Source organism: Cricetulus griseus, chromosome 4 (assembly GCF_003668045.3).
Source record: "Cricetulus griseus strain 17A/GY chromosome 4, alternate assembly CriGri-PICRH-1.0, whole genome shotgun sequence".
Lineage (NCBI taxonomy): Eukaryota > Metazoa > Chordata > Mammalia > Rodentia > Cricetidae > Cricetulus > Cricetulus griseus.
Window position 1 is genome coordinate 171,175,197 of NC_048597.1, and position 19,703 is coordinate 171,194,899.

Here is a 19,703-nt window from a genome sequence, read left to right on the forward strand (position 1 = left end):
TGATTGAGTGGACAAAAAAGAAGGCATAGATTCCATCCTTAAGAGGGTCACAGCATTACCAAGAACACTTACTGCAGTGGTTCTCAATCTTCCTAATGCTGTGACCCTTAATACAGTTCCTCATGTTGTGGTGACCACAACCATAAAATTATTATTGTTGCTAATTCATGGTTATAATTTTGCTTCTGTCATAATCATAATGTAAATAACTGATATGTAGGATATCTTATATGCTGTCCCTGTGAAAGGCTCATTTGACCCCCTACGTTTAGAACCACTGATTTACAGGCTTAATAACCAGCCCATAAATATGTGAACAGTGATGGGCAGTGGTGGTGCACTCGGGAGGCAGAGGCAGGTGGATCTCTGTGAGTTCGAGGCCAGCCTGGTCTACAAGAGCGAGTTCCAGGATTGGCTCCAAAGCCACAGAGAAACCCTGTCTCAAAAAAACAAAAAAACAAAAAAAGACATGTGAACAGCTTGATTTATACACAAGAACAAGTTAAGTCAGTGTTAAGTCAGTAAAAATTGAAAACCAAATAGTTATACTGTTGCAAGAGCTCTGGGTTTGTGCCATCTTCCTTCCATAGAACATGTATGCATGTGTGTGTTTGACTAAGAGATAGCTTAATTGTCCTAGGTGGTAGAAATGACTTAAGCCCTGCCCTCCAGCATCCAATCCTGTATTGAATACTCACATGCCACAAATAGAAAGCCTGTAATAAGTACAGCCACTGTAACTGATTAGTTAGTACTATTTATAAAATACTTCCATGAGAACCTGTGAAATGGTTTAGCTGGTAAAAGCACTTGCTATGTAAGTCTAACAATTTGAGTTCACTCCCCAGAATGCCCGTAAAGGTGCAAGGAGAGAACTGACTCCATAAAGTTCTCCTGTGACCCATACATTGCCTTGTGATCCATGTACCCTCCTCCCATTACATAATGATACAGACTAAAAGCAAAATTTTATTTTTCAAATTTAATTCATTAGAGGGGGGCGTAAGTGTGTGTGTGTGCATCATGCATGCACATACATGTGTACCATAGCACTTGTGTGGAGGTTAGTAGACAGCTTGTGGGAGTTGGTTCTCTCCCTCTACATATTTGTCCCGGGAACTCAGGTTGACAGGCTTGATTCCATCTCCCAAAATTTAAATACTTTCATGGGCAGATTTCATTTCTTGCAGTATACCTATGAGGTGCATAATGTCTTACTTTATAAATGAAGAAACAAGGATAAATATATCTGACTTGCCTAGTTACATCTAATAGTAAATAGTAGATGGGGAATGTTAACTCAAGATTTCTATGTCGAAGATCATACTGGTCTACTTGTATAGTATCATAAAGGGTTAGCAGTGTAGTGAGGCCATCAGTTTAAGTTTAGAATCTAAGCTAGAAAAGATTAGTTATTTCCATTATCTCCAAAACAGCATGAAAAACTTCTGTACTTCCAAAAGATGTGGACTCTGTTCTCTCTCCAGATCATGAAGTATGCAGAGCAGAGGATTCCAACATTGAATGAGTACTGTGTGGTGTGTGATGAGCAGCATGTCTTCCAGAATGGGTCCATGCTTAAGGTATAGGCCTCTTCTCTGACCCTCTTACTTGGCCAAGGTCTTTTGCTTCCTATCTCTCCTTTCTTCCTAGGCCTATAGTAAAGGATAAGTCCTGTTTCCAGTCCTGTAGATTCTAAAAATAATTGTTTCCTCAGAAAACAAATTTCAAAAATCCTCTCTGGAGAGATAAGGGTATAAAAATAATTTTGAGGATACTATTCCCATCTAACATTTATATACATGGATCTGGTATTGACCATGCTGTAATTGGCTGTTCCCAAATCCAGATGGGTGGGCAGAACACTTAGCTATAAATTATAATCTATGTGTATTTAAGAGCAAGAAACAGTGCTCTGGAAATTCAGAAGAGAGAACTTCTACTACCTTAATAACCAGAGAGAATTTATAGGTAGAAAGATCACTCAAACTTAACCAGTAAGGCATTGATAGTCCCCTTCAATACACACACACATCTCAACACACAACTCACTTCTCCTTATATCTTCTCCATACACAACTCACACCTCTCCTGTCTGTTTAATATGTCCCTTTAGCCAGCTGTCTGTACTCGTGAACTATGTGTCTTCTCCTTCTACACACTGGGAGTCATGTCTGGAGCTGCAGAGGAGGTGGCTACTGGAGCAGAGGTATGAGGGAGGAAAAGGACACTGGGAAATTGGGATCAAGAAAAGTAAAAGAGGCCAGGTATGGTGTCAGTGCCTTTAATATCAGCACTTGGAGGACAGAGACAGGAGGATCTCTTGAGTTCCAGGCCAGCTTGGTCTACAGAGTGAGTTTGAAGCCATCCAGACCTACATAGTAAGGCCCTATCTCAAAGCAAAACAAACAAAAGCAAAGGAAGCCAGCAATTTCATTCATCATGCTTAATGATGCTCAGTAAAGTATAAAGCTCATAATAAAACTAAAATGAATAAATGGCCTCTATAGGAAGGTCATCCAAATTATGGCATATCCTTACATTGAAAATATTGAACAGCTATTATTTATACACATAAAAATGTAATATATAGTTATGTCCAAAATCAAGTCAGGTTATGGTGGTATGTTCCTTTCTTTATCTTCCTAATTGTTTGGAGGGCTGAAGTAGGAGGATTACTTGAGTTAAAAAGTTGCAAATACTTAGCATAGAGTGTCACAGTTCATCCTCCCCCCATACCCTCTGCCCTTTTCCCAAGAAGGAAAGAACAGATAACTATTTGCATATCAGTGTATCTGGAAGGGTATTCATCAAATTTTGTAGCTACTTGGGAGCAGATGAATTTGTTTGGATTGGAGATGGTATCTCTTTTCTTTAATCATTTTGCTAGTATTTAAACTTTTGATAAAGATTTATTTTTATTTTTAAGTGTTTTTCCTACATGTATGTATGTGTACCTTGTGGGTATCTGATGTTCATAGGGGTTAGAAAGGGTTTCAGGTTCTCTAGAATTGGAACTGCAGACTGTTTTGAACTGTCATGTGAATCCTGGGAACTGAACCCTGATCTTTTGGCAAGAGCATCAAGTATTCTTATCCACTAAGTTATCTCTCTAGCCCTAATATTTGAATTTTTATAATTTTGTTTTTACTAATTAGAAAGCCATGAAAACATTTGCTTTAAAAGGGATGGGGAGGCACAATCTGGAGTCCACTTGACTCCCAGAATTGGTCAGTCATTTAGTTCTTCCCCTTTCTTTTCTCCTAAGGTGGTAGATCTGCTGGTGGCCATGTGTAGAGCAGCTTTGGAGTCCCCTAGAAAGAGCATCATCTTCGAGCCTTATCCCTCTGTGGTGGACCCCACTGACCCCAAGACTTTGGCCTTTAACCCGAAGGTATAGTTGTTTGGGAGGAAAGGGCTAAGGAGCAGAAGTGGTAAATGGTGGGAGGTTGGGTTGTCATTCCAATACACACAACAGATGAAATAAAGGACAGAAGAAATGGAACACTTTTCTTGGGTACTCTTGAACTCAGGGATTAATCTGATGAAATAGCTGGGCTTGTCAAAAGAAGGGAAGAAAAATTAGTACCTGTTAACATCATGATGAAAAGAATATAGACTTGGGCTAAATGTGGTGGCTCATACTTGGCATCCGAGCACTTGGAAGACTGAGATAGGAGAATTGCTTAGTGTTTAAGGCCAGCCTGAACTGCATAGTAAATTTCAGGCTAGCTTACTCTAAGAATGAGATTATGACTGGGAGGAAAATAAAACAACAATGAAAGGAATAGGCTTGCTGGGAGCCAGCCCAACCTGGATCCCACCAGAGGGTCTTTGGCTTCCTAGTTGAATGGTGCTAGGGAATCTTTCTCAGTTTCAACTGCCCTGTCTGTAAAAGAGGTAGTAGTTATTTTGTGGACTGTCACAAAAATGAGAGATAATATATATAAAATACACTATGGGGTTCTGTGGAGAAACAGCTAATAGGCAGTGGATAACTATTAAATATATTCCATTTATTTACATATGAATTATAGAGGGAGGATTTTATTATGCGAAATGGTCCCACCTAATTAGGGAGGCTGAGAAGTCCCCACATCTAGAGTCAGCATGCTGGAAACCTTCTTTAGAGAGCCTATAATGAATGATGCTCCAGTTCCAGTCAGAGGCCTGAACCATGAAGGCTTACGACCCACAAGGGTCTGTTTTGTAATTCATTCAAATATAAAGCCAGGGAAAGGCTGATTTGTGAAGTATACCTTTTTATTCAAGAACCAGGATTGGGGAAGATTAGCTTTCTTATTCTATTTAGGTCTTTATTTGGCTAGATGAGATCCTTATTAAGGAGGGCAATCAGCTTTGCCTAGTCTACTCATTCAGCTGTTAATCTGAACCCCAAAACACCTTAGAAACCCAGAAACCATCTTAGACTAAATAAGTAGGTACACTGTAACATAGTCAAATTGACTTTTGGGGGGCAGCAGCAGGAGGTGGGGTTTCAAGACAGGGTTTCTCTGTTGTAGCCTTGGTTGTTCTAGAACTTGCTCTGTAGACCAGGCTGGCCTTAACTTCAGAGATCTGCCAACCTCTGCTTCCCGAGTACTGGGGTTGAAGGTGTGACCACTAGCTTTCAAATTTACTTCTAAAATTAACCATCACTGTATATCACAGTGCCTCATTGTTGTCTGTCAGTACTATATATTGAGCACAATACTAGATTTATGTATTTATTTAATTCTGAGACCATTTCTGAGAATGGCCACAAAAATACTATTTTTAGTTACAAACAGGGCCTAGAGTATAGCTCAATGTAGAACTTTTTTTTTTTTTTTTCCTCCGAGACAGGGTTTCTCTGTGACTTTGGAGGCTGTCCTGGAACTAGCTCTTGTAGACCAGGCTGGTCTCAAACTCACAGAGATCCGCCTGCCTCTGCCTCTGCCTCCCAAGTGCTGGGATTAAAGGCTTGCGCCACCATCGCCCGGCCCAGTGTAGAACAGTTAACAGCATGCATGAGACCATAGGTTCAACCCCTAGCATCACCAAAATCCTGACATGTAAACATCAAACAAGCAAAACACCCCTGTCATTTGCAAACAGGGCTTGTAATACCTGAAGGTGTTCAGTGATTACAACTTGTAAAAGGACTAGTATACAATTCTACAACTCTAAAGTTTCCTGATAAAGTTTGTTTTTTTATGGCACACTTAAGTCTAGACTTAAACTGACCTGCTTTTTTTTTTAATTGTCGTGTCATTATATCTGCTATTTTTTTCCTAATTCTTTTCTTCCCATTTATTATCAACAGAAGAAGAATTATGAGCGGCTTCAGAAAGCTCTGGATAGTGTGATGTCCATCCGGGAGATGACCCAGGTATTTTTCGTTCTCTTTGCATAGCTCAACACCCTTTCCTGCTTGTAATTCACAGGACTAGGGTGAAGATTTAGAGAAGCTACTCAAATTCATGTTTCTTTATGTTCCCTTTGTAACCTTCTCAGTTCTTGTTCTCTGTTTTGTTAGCTTTCTTACTCTAATTCTCTTCACTCCTACTGTCTCTCTCAACCTTTATCTTTGCTGCAGATTTCTTCACAAGTTGTTCATGTTTTAACTTTTTTTCATAGTTCTTGAGGAATTAGAGAAGCTAGGGAAAGACCTCTGCCCAAGGTTGGGAGGGTGAAGAGGGTGCTTGGAGATAAGGAGCTAGATCCAGGGGCTGCATCTTCTGTCCTTCTAGGGGTGGGGCAGCCACACGGAGCAGTGATCATCCTTTGACTCAAGGCTGTCCCTCACCAGATTTCCCCACCCCTCGTCTGCAGTCTCTGCATGAATAGACATTCATTTGCACTCATATTTACAGGTGGGCCTCTTCTCAGCCAATCCTATATATCACAGTGCAGATTAACACAGAAGGTACACCTAGAAGGGGTGATTCACTATTAGAAAGACCGTGTTATGTGAAGATTTGCCACAGGATTCTTTAGCCTAATCTTTGGGAGACATTGATTTTATTTATTTTTTGATTTGTAAGCAGCATTTTTAGAGCTGTAGGAGTTGCATAAAATGAGGGAGACCCACCTGCATGTTGTTTTGTAAGCATCTTCAGTCATTTTCATAAATCTTGCCAACTTGGCTGGACCTCCTTAAGGGTGGGAATCCCCTTGACTTTGTTCTTCCAATTGCCTATCTTGCCTTGGGTCCCAGTAGTCTGTAGAGAGTGGGAGGGGTCCTTCCTCTCCTGGGAGATAATCTTATGGCCATTGTCTTACAGGGCTCATATTTGGAAATCAAGAAACAGATGGACAAGCTGGATCCCTTGGCCCATCCTCTTCTGCAGTGGTATGGATTGAATGGCTCAGGCTTCATAGGGGGTGGGGAAGGAAAGAGTTATAGGGCACGGATCTATACCTTCTCCTAAAGGGATTTCAGCATTCTTTATAAGGTTCTAGATTATGACTACTTTTTCTTGTTTTGCTGACAAGTCTTGACTTGACAGTAACTAACTACAAAGAGGTCACAAATTCTAACATGATTTCTCAGGTTCTCTTTAAGTATTCTATATTTCCCCAAATGCTTGTTTTCTTACATCTTTTAATTATAAGATTTTTAAAAGTATGTGTATTTGTTATGTACAGCATGCATTAGGTAATGGCTCACTAGACTTTTTGAGTGCTAGGATTTTGCCCATGCACAGCAATTTTCAAAAATTTAATGTTAGTAACTATAGTTGTCATTAGTAGGTTTTGAAGTTTTCTTACACTGTTTATTTCAGCTTAGTTTTCTGGGTGTTCAAAGAAATTAATCTCTACTTGCTATCTCCTTCCCTGATGAAGAGTGGCTAGAGCCAGATGCACTGTTGTTTCCTACTGCTGGCAAAGAATTGGACTGTTTCATTACTCTCCCTCCCTCCTGCTGATTTTTCTTTTGTTACATGACAACTTATCTTTCTAGTTTGCCTCCTTCCAAGTCAGCCCCTGACACTAAGAAGCCAGTGCAGTAGATTGTCCCCTCATACATAGCATGAGTAATTACCAGACATAGACTTTCTAAAGTAGCATCATAAGTTAGGTTGAGAGCCTGGGGAGATTGCTTAGTTGGTGAAATAATTACCATATAAACATGAGGAACTGAGTATGATTCCTGGCACTCACAAAAAAAAGCCAGGCATGACAGCATACACTTGTAATTGCAGCACTAGGAGGCAAAGATAGGCAGGTCTCTGGGGCTCACTGACCAGCCAGTGTAGTCTAATCAGTGAGCCCTAGGTCCCAGTTAAAGACTTGTTTCAAAAAACAAAGTGGACATTTCCTAAGGAACAACACCTCCACGGGTGCACATATATGTGCACCACCTGCCCAATGCACACTTGTATATACATACACAAAAATTTAAACAACCACAAAATAAGTACATAGATGAGGTACAGAAAACACCGTATCTACTGTAGGATATAGTGTTCTTGCTGAACCCTCACTGTTTTATATCTTTGTTCTCCTACTCTTATGTTCAGCCTATTTACAGCCTAATCTGTCCTTGACTCCTGAGAAAGCTAATTCTAATTTCTTTTGGTTACTTCCCTCCAATCTATATAGTGTCTATTTTTCTATCCCTGAGATTCTTTAGGATTCCTTTGAGCTTAAGCAGGTTGGCTCCTGAGCCTCGGTTTTGAGACTTTAAAACCCAGACACAAGTTTAACCATTTTTTATTCAGACCTTTGTCTCTAATTGGTAACTTCTGATACTCTTTTTGTTTGTGGTTCTTTTGTTTTGTTTTGTTTTCAAACCAGGGTTTCTTTATGTACCCCCAGCTGTCCTGGGATTCAACTCTGTAGACCAGGCTGGCCTCAAACTGACAGATTCATCTGCCTCTGCTTCCTGAGTACTAGGATCAAAGGCGTGTACCTCCACTATCCAGCTTCTAATATTCTTTCTGTTCAATGCTTTTCTCTCCCTAGATATATCAGCCTTCTCCCAGATTCTCTTTTTGCCTGTTGTTTAATTTCTTGATAATTAACTAGTCTGGCTGTGGCCTGGAAATAATCACGCAATTCAGACATTGGCATCTTTTTTGTAGTACGTAGATTAGAGGAAAGTTGCTTTTTCGGGATAACTTCACCACATACTCATTTTGTCCCTTCCCTTTTTCTGTTTCTTCCCCAGGATAATTTCTAGCAACAGGTCACACATTGTCAAACTACCTCTCAGCAGGGTAAGTAATTATTCTCCCACTGTAAGCTTCAAACTTCTAGTGAGAGGCAAAGAAGGGCCCAATGCCCACTAACTGTATTGGTCCCCAATTAGCTTGGTTGGTACAGCATAGTCTTTTTTTTTTTTTTTTTTTTTTTTTTTTTTTTTTTTTTTTTTTTTTTTTTTTGGTTTTTCAAGGCAGGATTTGTCTGTATTGCTTTGGAACCTGTCCTGGACCTCGCTCTGTAGACCAGACTGGCCTGGAACTCACAGAGATCCACCTGCTTCTGCCTCCCAAGTGCTGGGAATAAAGGCGTGGGCCATTAATGGCCAGCTCATCAGCATAGTCTCTGAGCCTAAACTTATTTCCCTTGTTTGGTGTTAGTGTAACTCTAATTTGTTTCTTGTTTCCAACCTTTCCCTCCCTGATCTCTATTTCTGTTCTGTTTTTTTATCCCACCCCCACCATGGGCAGCAGCTGAAGTTCATGCACACCTCACACCAATTCCTCCTGCTGAGCAGCCCTCCTGCCAAGGAGGCTCGGTTCCGGACCGCCAAGAAGCTCTACGGAAGCACCTTTGCCTTCCAGTAAGGATGGTGGGAACTGAGCTGCAGTAGGTGGGATGAGATAGTAAGGCCTTGAGATATGTGAGTTTTGTTTTATTAAATGCTACTGTAAAGGGTAAAATGCTACATGTGACATGTTCTTTATATTTAAACTACCTATGAAGTAGTTAAATGGAAAGAATATTTACTTAAAAAGATAAGAAGGAACAGATTGGAAGGATAGATTTGAAAGTTTGGGGAAGAAATCCACAATTTATGCCTAACTGTGAGAGGGAAGAAAAGAACAGTATTAAGGGCAATTTAGAGTGAGTCTTAGTGCTTCTTTAAAAAATACAATGTGACCTCTGGACCAGAAGCCATATTTGAGATCAGTGATAAGTTTATTGAATTTGAGATGAATTTATTGAATTTGAAGCATCAGGAAAATAGGCAAATGAAAATACGTAGCCAGTGGTTGAGGGTTTAGAATGTGGTTAGTTGAAAACAAGAGATGTAAGGTTTAACCGCACATACACATACACACATACATCTTGCTGCCTATGTCTATATCTGTGAACATGTCAGTCATTAGGTGTGTCTGCCCATCGCATGTACTATGTGGGTAAGGGGGTTATAATTTCAGGCTTGGAAGTAGTCCTAGGAATCTCTTACCATGAGGGGGACATATATTCTATCCTGCCTTACAGTGGGTCCCACATTGAGAACTGGCATTCAATCCTGCGCAATGGGCTGGTCAATGCATCCTACACCAAACTGCAGGTGAGGCTGTGTCCTTTTCTCCTTTCTTTTCACTCCCTACTTCGCTCAGTTTATGGTAGTCTGCTGTAAAGTGCTTGAGTATCTCTCTGTTCATGCCTCAACATCATCATGCTTAGCTTACCTTGAGAAAAATAGAGCCTACCTACAGACAAAGTTGGCATTGTAAATATTGAATGAATATGGCTGTTGTATATTTTAAGTTGAGCTGTGTTTTTGGTTGTTTAGGGAATGGGAATTAACCTGTTATGACAGAGACCTTCCATTTTGTGGCTATTCCAAGTTGTTACAAAGACTTATTTCATTGCCCTTAGAAACTACTGGGAGTGGTTTTGATCCTCTTCCTGCTACTTTTTCCATAGTCCCTTTGTTTGAGAATCTGAAAATATATGAAGGCTTGAGGTCATAAGTATGAATGACTCAGTGATTCTGCTACTCCTTGTTCTCCAAGGCATTAATCTTTAGCATTTTATAAGCACACAGTTTAACCTAATCCACTTTTCAGCCAATCAGCTTTTCAAGAGTAGGTGCCTAGAGTTATTTGAATGAGTGAGAAGGTAGATAAATGGAGGGACAAAGGACTGCATAAGTGTTATGGATGCCTAATATACAGCCATGGGGGGCCCAGGCTCATATATTCATCCTGGTGTTTCCCTGCAAGCTGCATGGAGCAGCCTATGGCAAAGGCATCTACCTGAGCCCCATCTCCAGTATTTCCTTTGGATACTCAGGTAAGCAATACTCTTTGGCCACCTTGACTCTTTATATTGCATCCATTTGTGAACACATGATCTGTGCTGTCTCCTCTCCCATTGTGGATACTTGGTCTTTGTCAGTGCCCTTTCCAATCATGGATACATATTCTGTCTCTTTTCTATTTTCTATCATTAGAAATTTAGATAAGGCAAGGGTTGTTATTGTAAAAAATGGTAGTTTTATACAGTGTAGGAAGTAGGCCCTGGGGATGGATTAATGAATAAATAGAAAGCAAAAAAGGCTTTTTGTAGACCAGATTTGTTTTCCTTTTTCAAGACTGACTTGTATAGTTCATGTTGTCCTTGAACTCAGTGTGTATACAAAGATGACTTTGAACTCCTGATCCTCCTAAGTACTGGAATTATAAGCATGTGCCACCATGCCCATATAAACTACATTTTTGACATGAGCAATTACAAATTGTGTGCATACATATGAATTCAAGTGTCAATACTCTTGAATGTTGGGGTCTTAGAATTTGCTTATATTTTTGGAGATGCTATTCTCTCACTCAACTACCTTTTAAATTTTAAATGGACTGTAAACACACTATTATAATAGTTACATTGAATGAAAGAGAAAGTTCTTTATTCAAGAGACATGAATGACGTCCAGATTCTAAGATGATTCTAGTATTATTTAGCTCAGAAAAAGAATTGAAGTTGGAATTCTTTCAGTGTTAGACATTCATGTTTCTGTTTGGTATGCTTTTGTTCTTGTTCAGTGGAGTCTCTGTCTAAGATACAGCAAACCAAGTAGTTGCATGTCCACTATAGGAAAGCAGTTATACTAGTATTTTTTTATAGATTATTGTGTAGTATTTTCAGTAATTATAGCAATAAAAAAAAATCTAGAATCACAGAACTAAGACAGGCAGTAATAGCACAAAACTTTTTCCCAATACTTGGGAGGCAGAAGCAGACAGATCTCTGTAAGATAGAGGCCCGCCTATTCTACAGAATGCATACATTCCAAGATGGTCAAAGATGCACAGAGAAACCCTGTCTTGAAAAGCCAAAACAAAACAAAACAAAAGAATCACAGAACTGCAAAACTAATAATCTAGTTATGATGGTGAGTATGTGTGTGTGTGTGCGCGCGCTCGTGTGTGAGCATGTGCATGCATGTGTGTGTGTTTTCCCAGATATTCTAGAGGCTTAGGCAAGAGGATCATGAGTTTGGGGTCAGCTTGGGCAACTTATTGAGATCTTGTCTCAAAATAAATTCATAAAATGCCTAGGAATGTAGGTCAATGGTAGAGCTTCCTTCCTTCCTTCCTTCCTTCCTTCCTTCCTTCCTTCCTTCCTTCCTTCCTTTTTTTTCCAGAGACAAGGTTTCTCTGTGTAGCTTTGTAGAGCAGGCTGTCCTCAAACCACCTGCCTCTGCCTCCCAAGTGCTGAGACTAAAAGGGGTGTGCCACCACCGCCTGGCCAAGTGTTTCTTATTATACATGACGTTTTAAGGTCAATCTTCAGTACTACAAAACAAAACAAAACATGAAAGAGGAATCTAGAACCCTTTTTAATGATAGAACAAAGGAATCAAAAAAGAAAAGATGATGATAGGTAGAAAGGAAAACCAGTGAGCTGATACAGACACTGTAGGGCAGGACTGAAAAAGTCAGATGATTCAGCTGGGTATAGTGACTCATGCCTTTAATCCCAGCCCTCAGGAGGAGACAGGAGGGTTCAAGGGCAATCTGAGTTACATAGTAATTTCCAGGCCACTCTTGATTACAGAATGAAACATCTGTTTCAAAAACCAAACAAATTAACAAAATGATGGACCAAGATGTAGCTTAGTGGTGAAGTCCTTGCCTAGCATATGCAGTGAGACAGCCAAACAAAAACAACTGGTAAACAGAGGGGGTTAGTTTAAGAAGAACGAGCACAAATGTGAACAGAAAAGCCAGCATAAAGACAAATGTACCATATTTTTTCAAGTTTAGGAGAAAAGTCTGTAAATGTTCTATCAATAATTTGACACCTTTTGACAAAAGGCCTAGAAAAGTGTAACAATAAAACTGACTAAAAGAAAATAAAAACATGGTAGACGATCAAGCCCAAGTAGTATTGGGAGGGGGTTGTTTGTTTTGTTTCTTTGTCTGGGGATGGAACCCAGGACTTTGAACATGATAAACACTTTACCTCTGAGTTGTCCCTCTCTGTGCATAGTCTTATGAGTCTTAAACTATCAATGAGCAGATTTTTTGTTGTTGTTGTTTTTGGTTTTGCGAGACAGAGTTTCTCTATGTAGCTTTGGAGCCCATCCTGGCACTCCTCTGGAGACCAGACTGGGCTCGAACTCACAGACATCCGTCTGCCTGTGCCTCCTGAAAGGCGTGTGCCACCAACGCCCTGCTGGAGCAGATTGTTTTAATCTTAGACAAAAATGTAGAGAATGGAAAAGAGAAACAAAAAAAGTTTGTCAGATCTGATTGAAACTAAAGCATTCTATTCAAAAGAGCATATGTAGCCTTTAATCCCAGCACTCGGGAGGCAGAGGCAGGCAGATCTCTGTGAGTTCGAGGCCAGCCTGGTCTCCAGAGAGTGCCAGGATAGGCTCCAAAGCTGCACAGAGAAACCCAGACTCGAGAAAAAAAAACAAAAAACAAAACAAAACAAAACAAAAAGAGCATATGTAAAGGGAAAGTAAAGACTAAAGACAGGGTATAAACTTGGAGAAGATACTTATAAAATGCATAAAAAATAAGATTAATCATAAAATGTATTTAAATTTTGCTGGAGAAACAACTCAGTGGTTAAAAGCATTGACTGCTTTTCCAGAGAACCCAGGTTCAGTTCTCAGCACCCACACAGCAGCTTACAACCATCCATAACTCTAGTTTCAGGACATTCAATATCCTCTTCTGACCTCTGAGGATATTCACATGGTGCACAGCTATATACATAAAACTTTATGTATATATTTATTAATAAATAATTTAAAGCATATCTTAAAATTTGTTAGCCGGGCCTTGTTGGCACACGCCTTTAATCCCAGCACTCGGGAGGCAGAGGCAGGTGGATCTCTGTGAGTTCAAAGGTAGCCTGGTCTCCAGAGCGAGTGCCAGGATAGGCTCCAAAGCTACACAGAGAAACCCTGTCTCAAAAAACAAAAAAACCAAACCAAAACAAAAAAATTGTTAGCCAGGTGTGGTGGCATACAGTTGTATCTCAGTGAGCTGAGACAGAAAGATCACAAGTTAACAGCCTTCCTGAGCTAAATAGCAAGTTCAAGGATGGCATGGGCAATTTAAAAGACCTTATCTTGGGTTTTTTTTTTTTTTTTTTTTTTTTTTGGTTTTTTGTTTTTGTTTTTTGTTTGGTTGGTTTGGTTTGGTTTTTTTTGAGACAGGGTTTCTCTATAGTTTTGGAGCCTGCCCTAGAACTTACTCTGTAGACCAGGCTACCCTTGAACTCACAGAGATCTGCCTGCCTCTGCCTCCCGAATACTGAGAGGTATGTGCCTGGCCTTATCGCAGCTGTTAAAAGAAGCACCAGTCTTGGTGGTGGTGGTGGCGCATACCTTTAATCCCAGCATTTTGGAGGCAGAGACATGTGGATCTTTGTGAGTTCCAGGCCAGCCTGGTCTACAGAGCAAGGTCCAGAACATCTAGAGCTGTTACATGAGAAACCCTGATTTTGGGGGAAAATGTTCTAGTACACAGACAGCTACATGGTAGAGCATACACTGAGTCCAATCTCAAGTGACATTTAAAAAAAAATGTATAGGTCAATACAATGCCTATTTAAAAAGCAAGCAAATACTATAAATGATGATTCCATTGAAGAAATCCCCCCCATCCCCGTATGAAATCTATGTAACCTGTAGAGGGAAATAAAAAAACTAAGTGAGTTTTTATTTAGTACCCATGTAGATCAACAAAAAGAAAGAAATCTGATAATACATGATTATTCCAAAGGCTTTAAAAATCCACAGGATCTCCTTTACCGTCTGTAGGGATATGAATTCATACAGTCATCGGAGGAGACAATTTCTCTCTCTCTCTCTCTCTCTCTCTCTCTCTCTCTCTCTCTCTCTCTGTTTTTCAAGATGGTTTCTCTGTGTAGCTTTGGAGCCTGCCCTGGAACTCGCTCTTTAGACCAGGCTACCCTTGAACTCACAGAGATCTGCCTGCCTCTACCTCCCAAGTGCTAGAATTAAAGGTGAGTGTTACCAGGTGGAGCCAGGAATTTTTTTTATAGATTTCTTATCATTCCTTAGCACTTTACCAACTACATTAAAGCATCATATCACACTGTCCTTTCCAAACCACAGTGTTAAAGATCCAGACTCCCATAATATTTCAATAAGAATTTGCTATTGATCCTCTAGTCCAATTCCTTATTATTTTATGGATAAGCTGATTTGTAGAAAAGTCAAACACTTTCTTTAGATCATACAACTTTGAGTAGCAGAGATAAAACTGAAATCCAAGTCTCCTAACTTGTAGGCCATTGTTCTCATTACAATATTGACTGACAAGGGGACACTTTGTTTGAATCACTGGATCTCTGAGGTCCCAGAAGATAAATAAAAACCTTTATAACACTGGGTGGGTTGTATGCAAATGTCCCGCTTACTATTGTTATTCTGGCATTTGGTCAACTCTGTTGCATGTTTCCTTCTTAGTCTACTCTGGTTTTCTGTTTCTTTTTTCTCAGAGGTTATCTTTGGTGGGCAGCATGAGGTGTGCTTAAAGAGCATGCATTTGACCAATGACACTCTAATAACTTGCCCATGATTGTCTGAAGAAATTAGGGACAATGAATGGAGTTAAATTTTCTTTGTTTAGTCCTGTTTAGAAATTAATTCTGGCTGGATGGTAGTGGCGTACGCCCTTAATCCTAGCACTCAGTAGGCAGAGGCAAACAGATAGATCTCTGTGAGTTGGAGGACAATCAGATCTACAGAGCAAATTTCCAGACAACCAGGGCTACATAGAGAAACCGTGTCTCGGAAAAAAAAAAAAGAAAGAAAGAAAGAAAAAAGAAAAATAATTCTAGACACAAAAGTGTCCAGAGATTATTCTAAGCATCAAATAGTGTAGTCCAAGGACAGGAATAGAATAGTCACTGGATCAGTATGAATCGGACAGTGAAATAGGTTTGAGACAGGACAAGAGTTTAGGTACTTAAAGTGCCACCTCTAAGGCTCACCAAAGAAATCAAATTATTCTTTCTTCTCCTGCCTGCTTTCTCTGAAGTAGAACCTGAATGGGAATTTCTCTTAGAATTTTGCCATTGAAATATCTAGGCTGAGATCATGATATTTGGATACAGAGTTAAGCCTTGTTCAGGATGATAGAGATGTCCTACAGGAGGAAGGGATTGGCAGTTCAAGCTGAGTTTTGTTCAGGCCATGAATTTACCATGAAATTTTAGTGTAAATGCATGTTGAGTTGACATCTGGCTTGCTCAGTGAAGAATTTCAGTCCAGTAGTTATCACCTCCCACTTGTGGCCATTATAAAACCAAGATAGGCTGGTGAGATAGTTCAACCAGTAAAAGTACTTGATACCCAAGCCTCATGACATGAGTTTTATCCCTTCCATCTTTTAAAAGTAGTCCTTTGAGCTGAGTGTGGTAGCACACATTGTCTTTAATCCCAGCATTGCAGAGCAGGTGCTCTTTATGAGTTCAAGGCCAGCTTGGTCTACATAGAGAATTCTAGGTCAGCTATGACTGGAAAGTCCAAACCCAAGCAAAGTCATAACCAAATCCCAAACAAAACAATAAAACCCAAAAAAGTTATCCTCTGACCTCCATATGTACCTGCACTCACATCAAATACACATAATAAATAAAACTTAAGTTTAATCATATTAGCAAGTGGGGGGAGTCAAGCCCACGATGGGGAAAACCAGAGACAGCTAACCTGAGCTAGTGGAAGCTCATGGACTCTAGACTGACAGCTGGGGAACCTGCAAGTGACTGAACTAGGCCCTCTGAATGTGGGCGACAGTTATGTGACTTGATCTGTTAAGGGAGCGGAGCTGGCAATGGGACCATGACTTATCCTGGTTGCATGAATGTACTTTTTGGAACCTATTCCTTATGGTGGGATACCTTGCTCAGCCTTGATATAGGAGAGAAGGCATTTGGTCCTGCCTCAACTTGGTATGCCAGACTTTGTTGACTCCCTAAGGGAGGCCTTACCCGCTCTGAGAATTGAATAGGGGGTGGGATGGAAAGGAGGTGGGAGGGCAGGAGAAGAGGAGTGGGGAAACTGGGGTATGTAAAATGAAAACTAAATAATAATAATAATAATAATAATAATAATAATAATAAATTTCTCCCATGGGGAAAAATTTTAAGTTTAAATTTTGGCAAAACCAAGATTTAAAGCAGAGTGAAGTTGTAATGAAGTAGAATGGTGAGATTGGAACCCTGTTTATGGATTGTATTGATAATATCATTTTCATATTTTGTCCCATCTTGTTGGTTACACACTTCTAACTAATAGGCTGTGATTATGAAAAGCCTGGAGACATACTGAAATCCTGTCCTTATGCTAAAAAGAGTTAGGAGTAGGAGGCATACAGGGACTATTTGATACATAAGCAGAAATCCTATTTCATTCTTTACAAACAACGCCTCTTCTATAATTGCTAAAAATAGTAGAGAAAAAAAGCAAGGCGTGGCTGGACATTGGTGGTGTAGCCAAGTGTTGGTGGCACACGCCTTTAATCCCAGCATTCAGGAGGCAGAGGCAGGTAGATCTATGTGAGTTCGAGGCTAGCCTGGTCTACAGAGTGTGTTCCAGGACAGGCTCCAAAGCTACAGAGAAACCCTATCTCAAAAAACAAAAACAAAAACAAAAAAACACAAAAAATAATATAGTAATAATAATAGCTGGGCATGGTGGCACATACCTTTAATCTCAGCACTTAGGACAAAGAGGCAAGTAGATCTCTTGAGTTTGAGATCAGCCTGGTCTACTAAGTGAGTTCCAAGACAGCCAGGACTGTTACACAGAGAAACCCTGTCTCAAAAAAGGGGGTGGGGGGCAGAGATTTTATGTACTGAGATAATAGAAATGAGAGGGAGTTGGCACTTTTTCTAAAGGTAGTATTCTTCAATGTGGTTGTCAGTGAATATCTCCGGAGAATCAATATGGAAGGGCTCTATTTTCTCTTTATCCTGAGTGGTAAATCTTTTGTGTAACTTTAAAACTACAGCATATTGTACTTCCTCTGCTTGCTTACTCCCAACTCATGTCTCTGGCTTGTCATTTGACTCTGAGGTATTGGTATCCTACTCTGCTGGGCCCTTCTTTCCTGACTCGTGTTACTTCCCTGTGTTAGATAGAACCCTTCAGTGGTTCCCTGGTGTTCTTAGAGGATCAGCTCCAGTTGCCTTAACAGCCCATAAAGCCTGCTTGATTTGGCCCTCGTTTACATCTTTTGCATCATTTTTTGCCATTCTTAAGTCTATGGGCCTATCTGTCTTTATGCTTTCCATATTCTATTATACTAACTCTTCCTAATTCTGAGGTCCTGAGTCTTATTGCACCAGGACATCTTCAAACCCCTGGGCTAGGCTAGTTCTCCTTCCCCGGTTCACATGGTGGTCTTATAAGCTCACCATCACAACCCTCACCATACTGTGTTGTAATTACTTATTCCTTGCCTGCAATCTCTACCAGACTAATTCTGTGTGGGAAAATAGCTTGTTTATTCACCACTGTATCACCAAATGTCTCTAGTTTGTATCTGGCATATAGTAAGTACTTCCATAAATTAAATATTTAGGAAATGAATGAATTAACTGAGATTGTTGTTCTGTAACAGGAATGGGCAAAGGACAGCACAGAATGCCTTCCAAGGATGAGCTGGTCCAGAGATATAACAGGATGAACACCATCCCCCAGGTATTGTTTGCTGGTTCTGCCTGAGTTATGACCTTTCTCTTGATCCTGCTAAAAATAACACATGGGGGAACAGTGGAGCTAGGGCCATTGTAGATCATGTAAAGGCACTAGGTATATTGTAAAATGATCTTCAGTCGTATGTTATCTGAAAGCAAAGGCAGGTTAAATGAAAAGATGAACATGGAAGCTGTGGAGCCATTAGGGTCATTATATGTAGCAAACATTTGGAGGGTGGCTGGGAGTTCAGGAGACCCAATTCCTATCCTTGTCATCCCTCTCATCAATAACTAACCAGCTTCTTGAGAACAAGCTCTAACATTTTACCTTGCTCTGCTCTCCTCTGCCTCTTTCTTTCAGACCCGATCCATTCAGTCAAGGTTCCTGCAGAGTCGGAATCTAAACTGTATAGCACTTTGTGAAGGTATGCAATTCACCCAGTTCATGTCTTTTTGGAAACTCAACCTTTATTTCTGATGCCTCTTTGGCATATGATTCAACTAAAAGTTATGTTGAAGCATCGTGTCCTCCTTCCCTACCTGGACTGTCTTAAGCTTTATATCTGTGACTTCTGGCTCCTCTTTTCACAGTGATTACATCTAAGGACCTTCAGAAGCATGGGAACATTTGGGTGTGCCCTGTGTCCGACCATGTCTGCACAAGGTTCTTCTTTGTGTGAGTCTAAAAGGAACCTTTGGGATTACTTGAAGAGTGAGGACGGTAGATGGTGTGTGACTGCTGAGGATGTCCAATTTTGTTTTCTGAGTCCTGTCCCTTGCTAATTTAGCTGGCAGTGGGACTTTGCCCTTAGGGATAAGGGCACATCATTGGGGTCTGTGCTGAGCTGATCCGTTCATCCTGAAGAGCAGTGACAAAATCTTTGACTTTTGGATGAAATGGTCACATCTGGAAACACTTCTGCTGGTAGACATGGTTTAGTATTATGCTTCCCCTTGTGCTCATACTTCCCCTGTCTTTGGCAGATATGAGGATGGGCAGGTGGGCGATGCCAACATTAATACTCAGGACCCCAAGATACAGAAGGAAATCATGCGTGTGATCGGAACTCAGGTTTACACAAACTGAGGGGGCCCCAGCCCTCGTACCACCCTGTTCCCCCAGGATCCATCTGCCCTTGTAAAAGGGCTCAGGAGCAGCAGGTGAGGCTGCCCTGAGAAATTTCAAGGGCCAAGAAAAGGATAGAAGAGGCAGCCTTCATGGTGGAGATTGATCCAGGAACTTCTCCACATTTGGATGGCCCTGACTGACTCCCACCCCTGATTTGCCCAGTTGACTTCACCCTGTTTGTAAATAAAACAATAAAATGGAAGGTGCTGTGGACTGGATATGATCACTGTGGTCTACCTAGCCTCGGCCTAGCACCTAACTGAGGCCCCAGATAAGGGGTTGTGTTGTGGGAGTGGAATATCCTGAAAGTTGGGACTATTTGTTTCCTGAAGTAAAAGATGTCCATTTAGTTTCAGTTTTATGTTCTACAGTTAATGTCAGTATTTTTAATCAAAAGATTAAGTAATGAGGGGAAGTTTTATCAGTTAAGCAAATGAAATAA

The 19,703-nt window shown here is 40.4% G+C and overlaps 1 protein-coding gene across 12 annotated transcripts in view; it reads left to right on the forward strand.

Annotated features, from left to right (window-relative positions):
- Parp6 (poly(ADP-ribose) polymerase family member 6) overlaps nucleotides 1-19,479 on the forward strand; it is a 33,532-nt gene extending 14,053 nt beyond the window's left edge. For 9 of the 12 annotated variants that reach the window (XM_027414876.2, XM_027414879.2, XM_027414878.2 and 6 more), the window contains 13 exons: nucleotides 1,488-1,583; nucleotides 2,117-2,209; nucleotides 3,269-3,394; nucleotides 5,306-5,371; nucleotides 6,267-6,334; nucleotides 8,156-8,204; nucleotides 8,658-8,770; nucleotides 9,436-9,508; nucleotides 10,167-10,236; nucleotides 18,057-18,136; nucleotides 18,494-18,557; nucleotides 18,724-18,808; nucleotides 19,117-19,479. In XM_027414876.2, coding sequence (XP_027270677.1) covers nucleotides 1,488-1,583; nucleotides 2,117-2,209; nucleotides 3,269-3,394; nucleotides 5,306-5,371; nucleotides 6,267-6,334; nucleotides 8,156-8,204; nucleotides 8,658-8,770; nucleotides 9,436-9,508; nucleotides 10,167-10,236; nucleotides 18,057-18,136; nucleotides 18,494-18,557; nucleotides 18,724-18,808; nucleotides 19,117-19,219 — 1,086 coding nt within the window. In that variant the 3' untranslated portion in view covers nucleotides 19,220-19,479. Of the gene's footprint in view, nucleotides 1-1,487; nucleotides 1,584-2,116; nucleotides 2,210-3,268; nucleotides 3,395-5,305; nucleotides 5,372-6,266; nucleotides 6,335-8,155; nucleotides 8,205-8,657; nucleotides 8,771-9,435; nucleotides 9,509-10,166; nucleotides 10,237-18,056; nucleotides 18,137-18,493; nucleotides 18,558-18,723; nucleotides 18,809-19,116 lie in introns of those variants that run through there. The other 3 variants (XM_027414882.2, XM_027414884.2, XR_003485177.2) reach the window with 2 other exon arrangements.
- The last annotated feature ends 224 nt before the right edge of the window (nucleotides 19,480-19,703 follow it).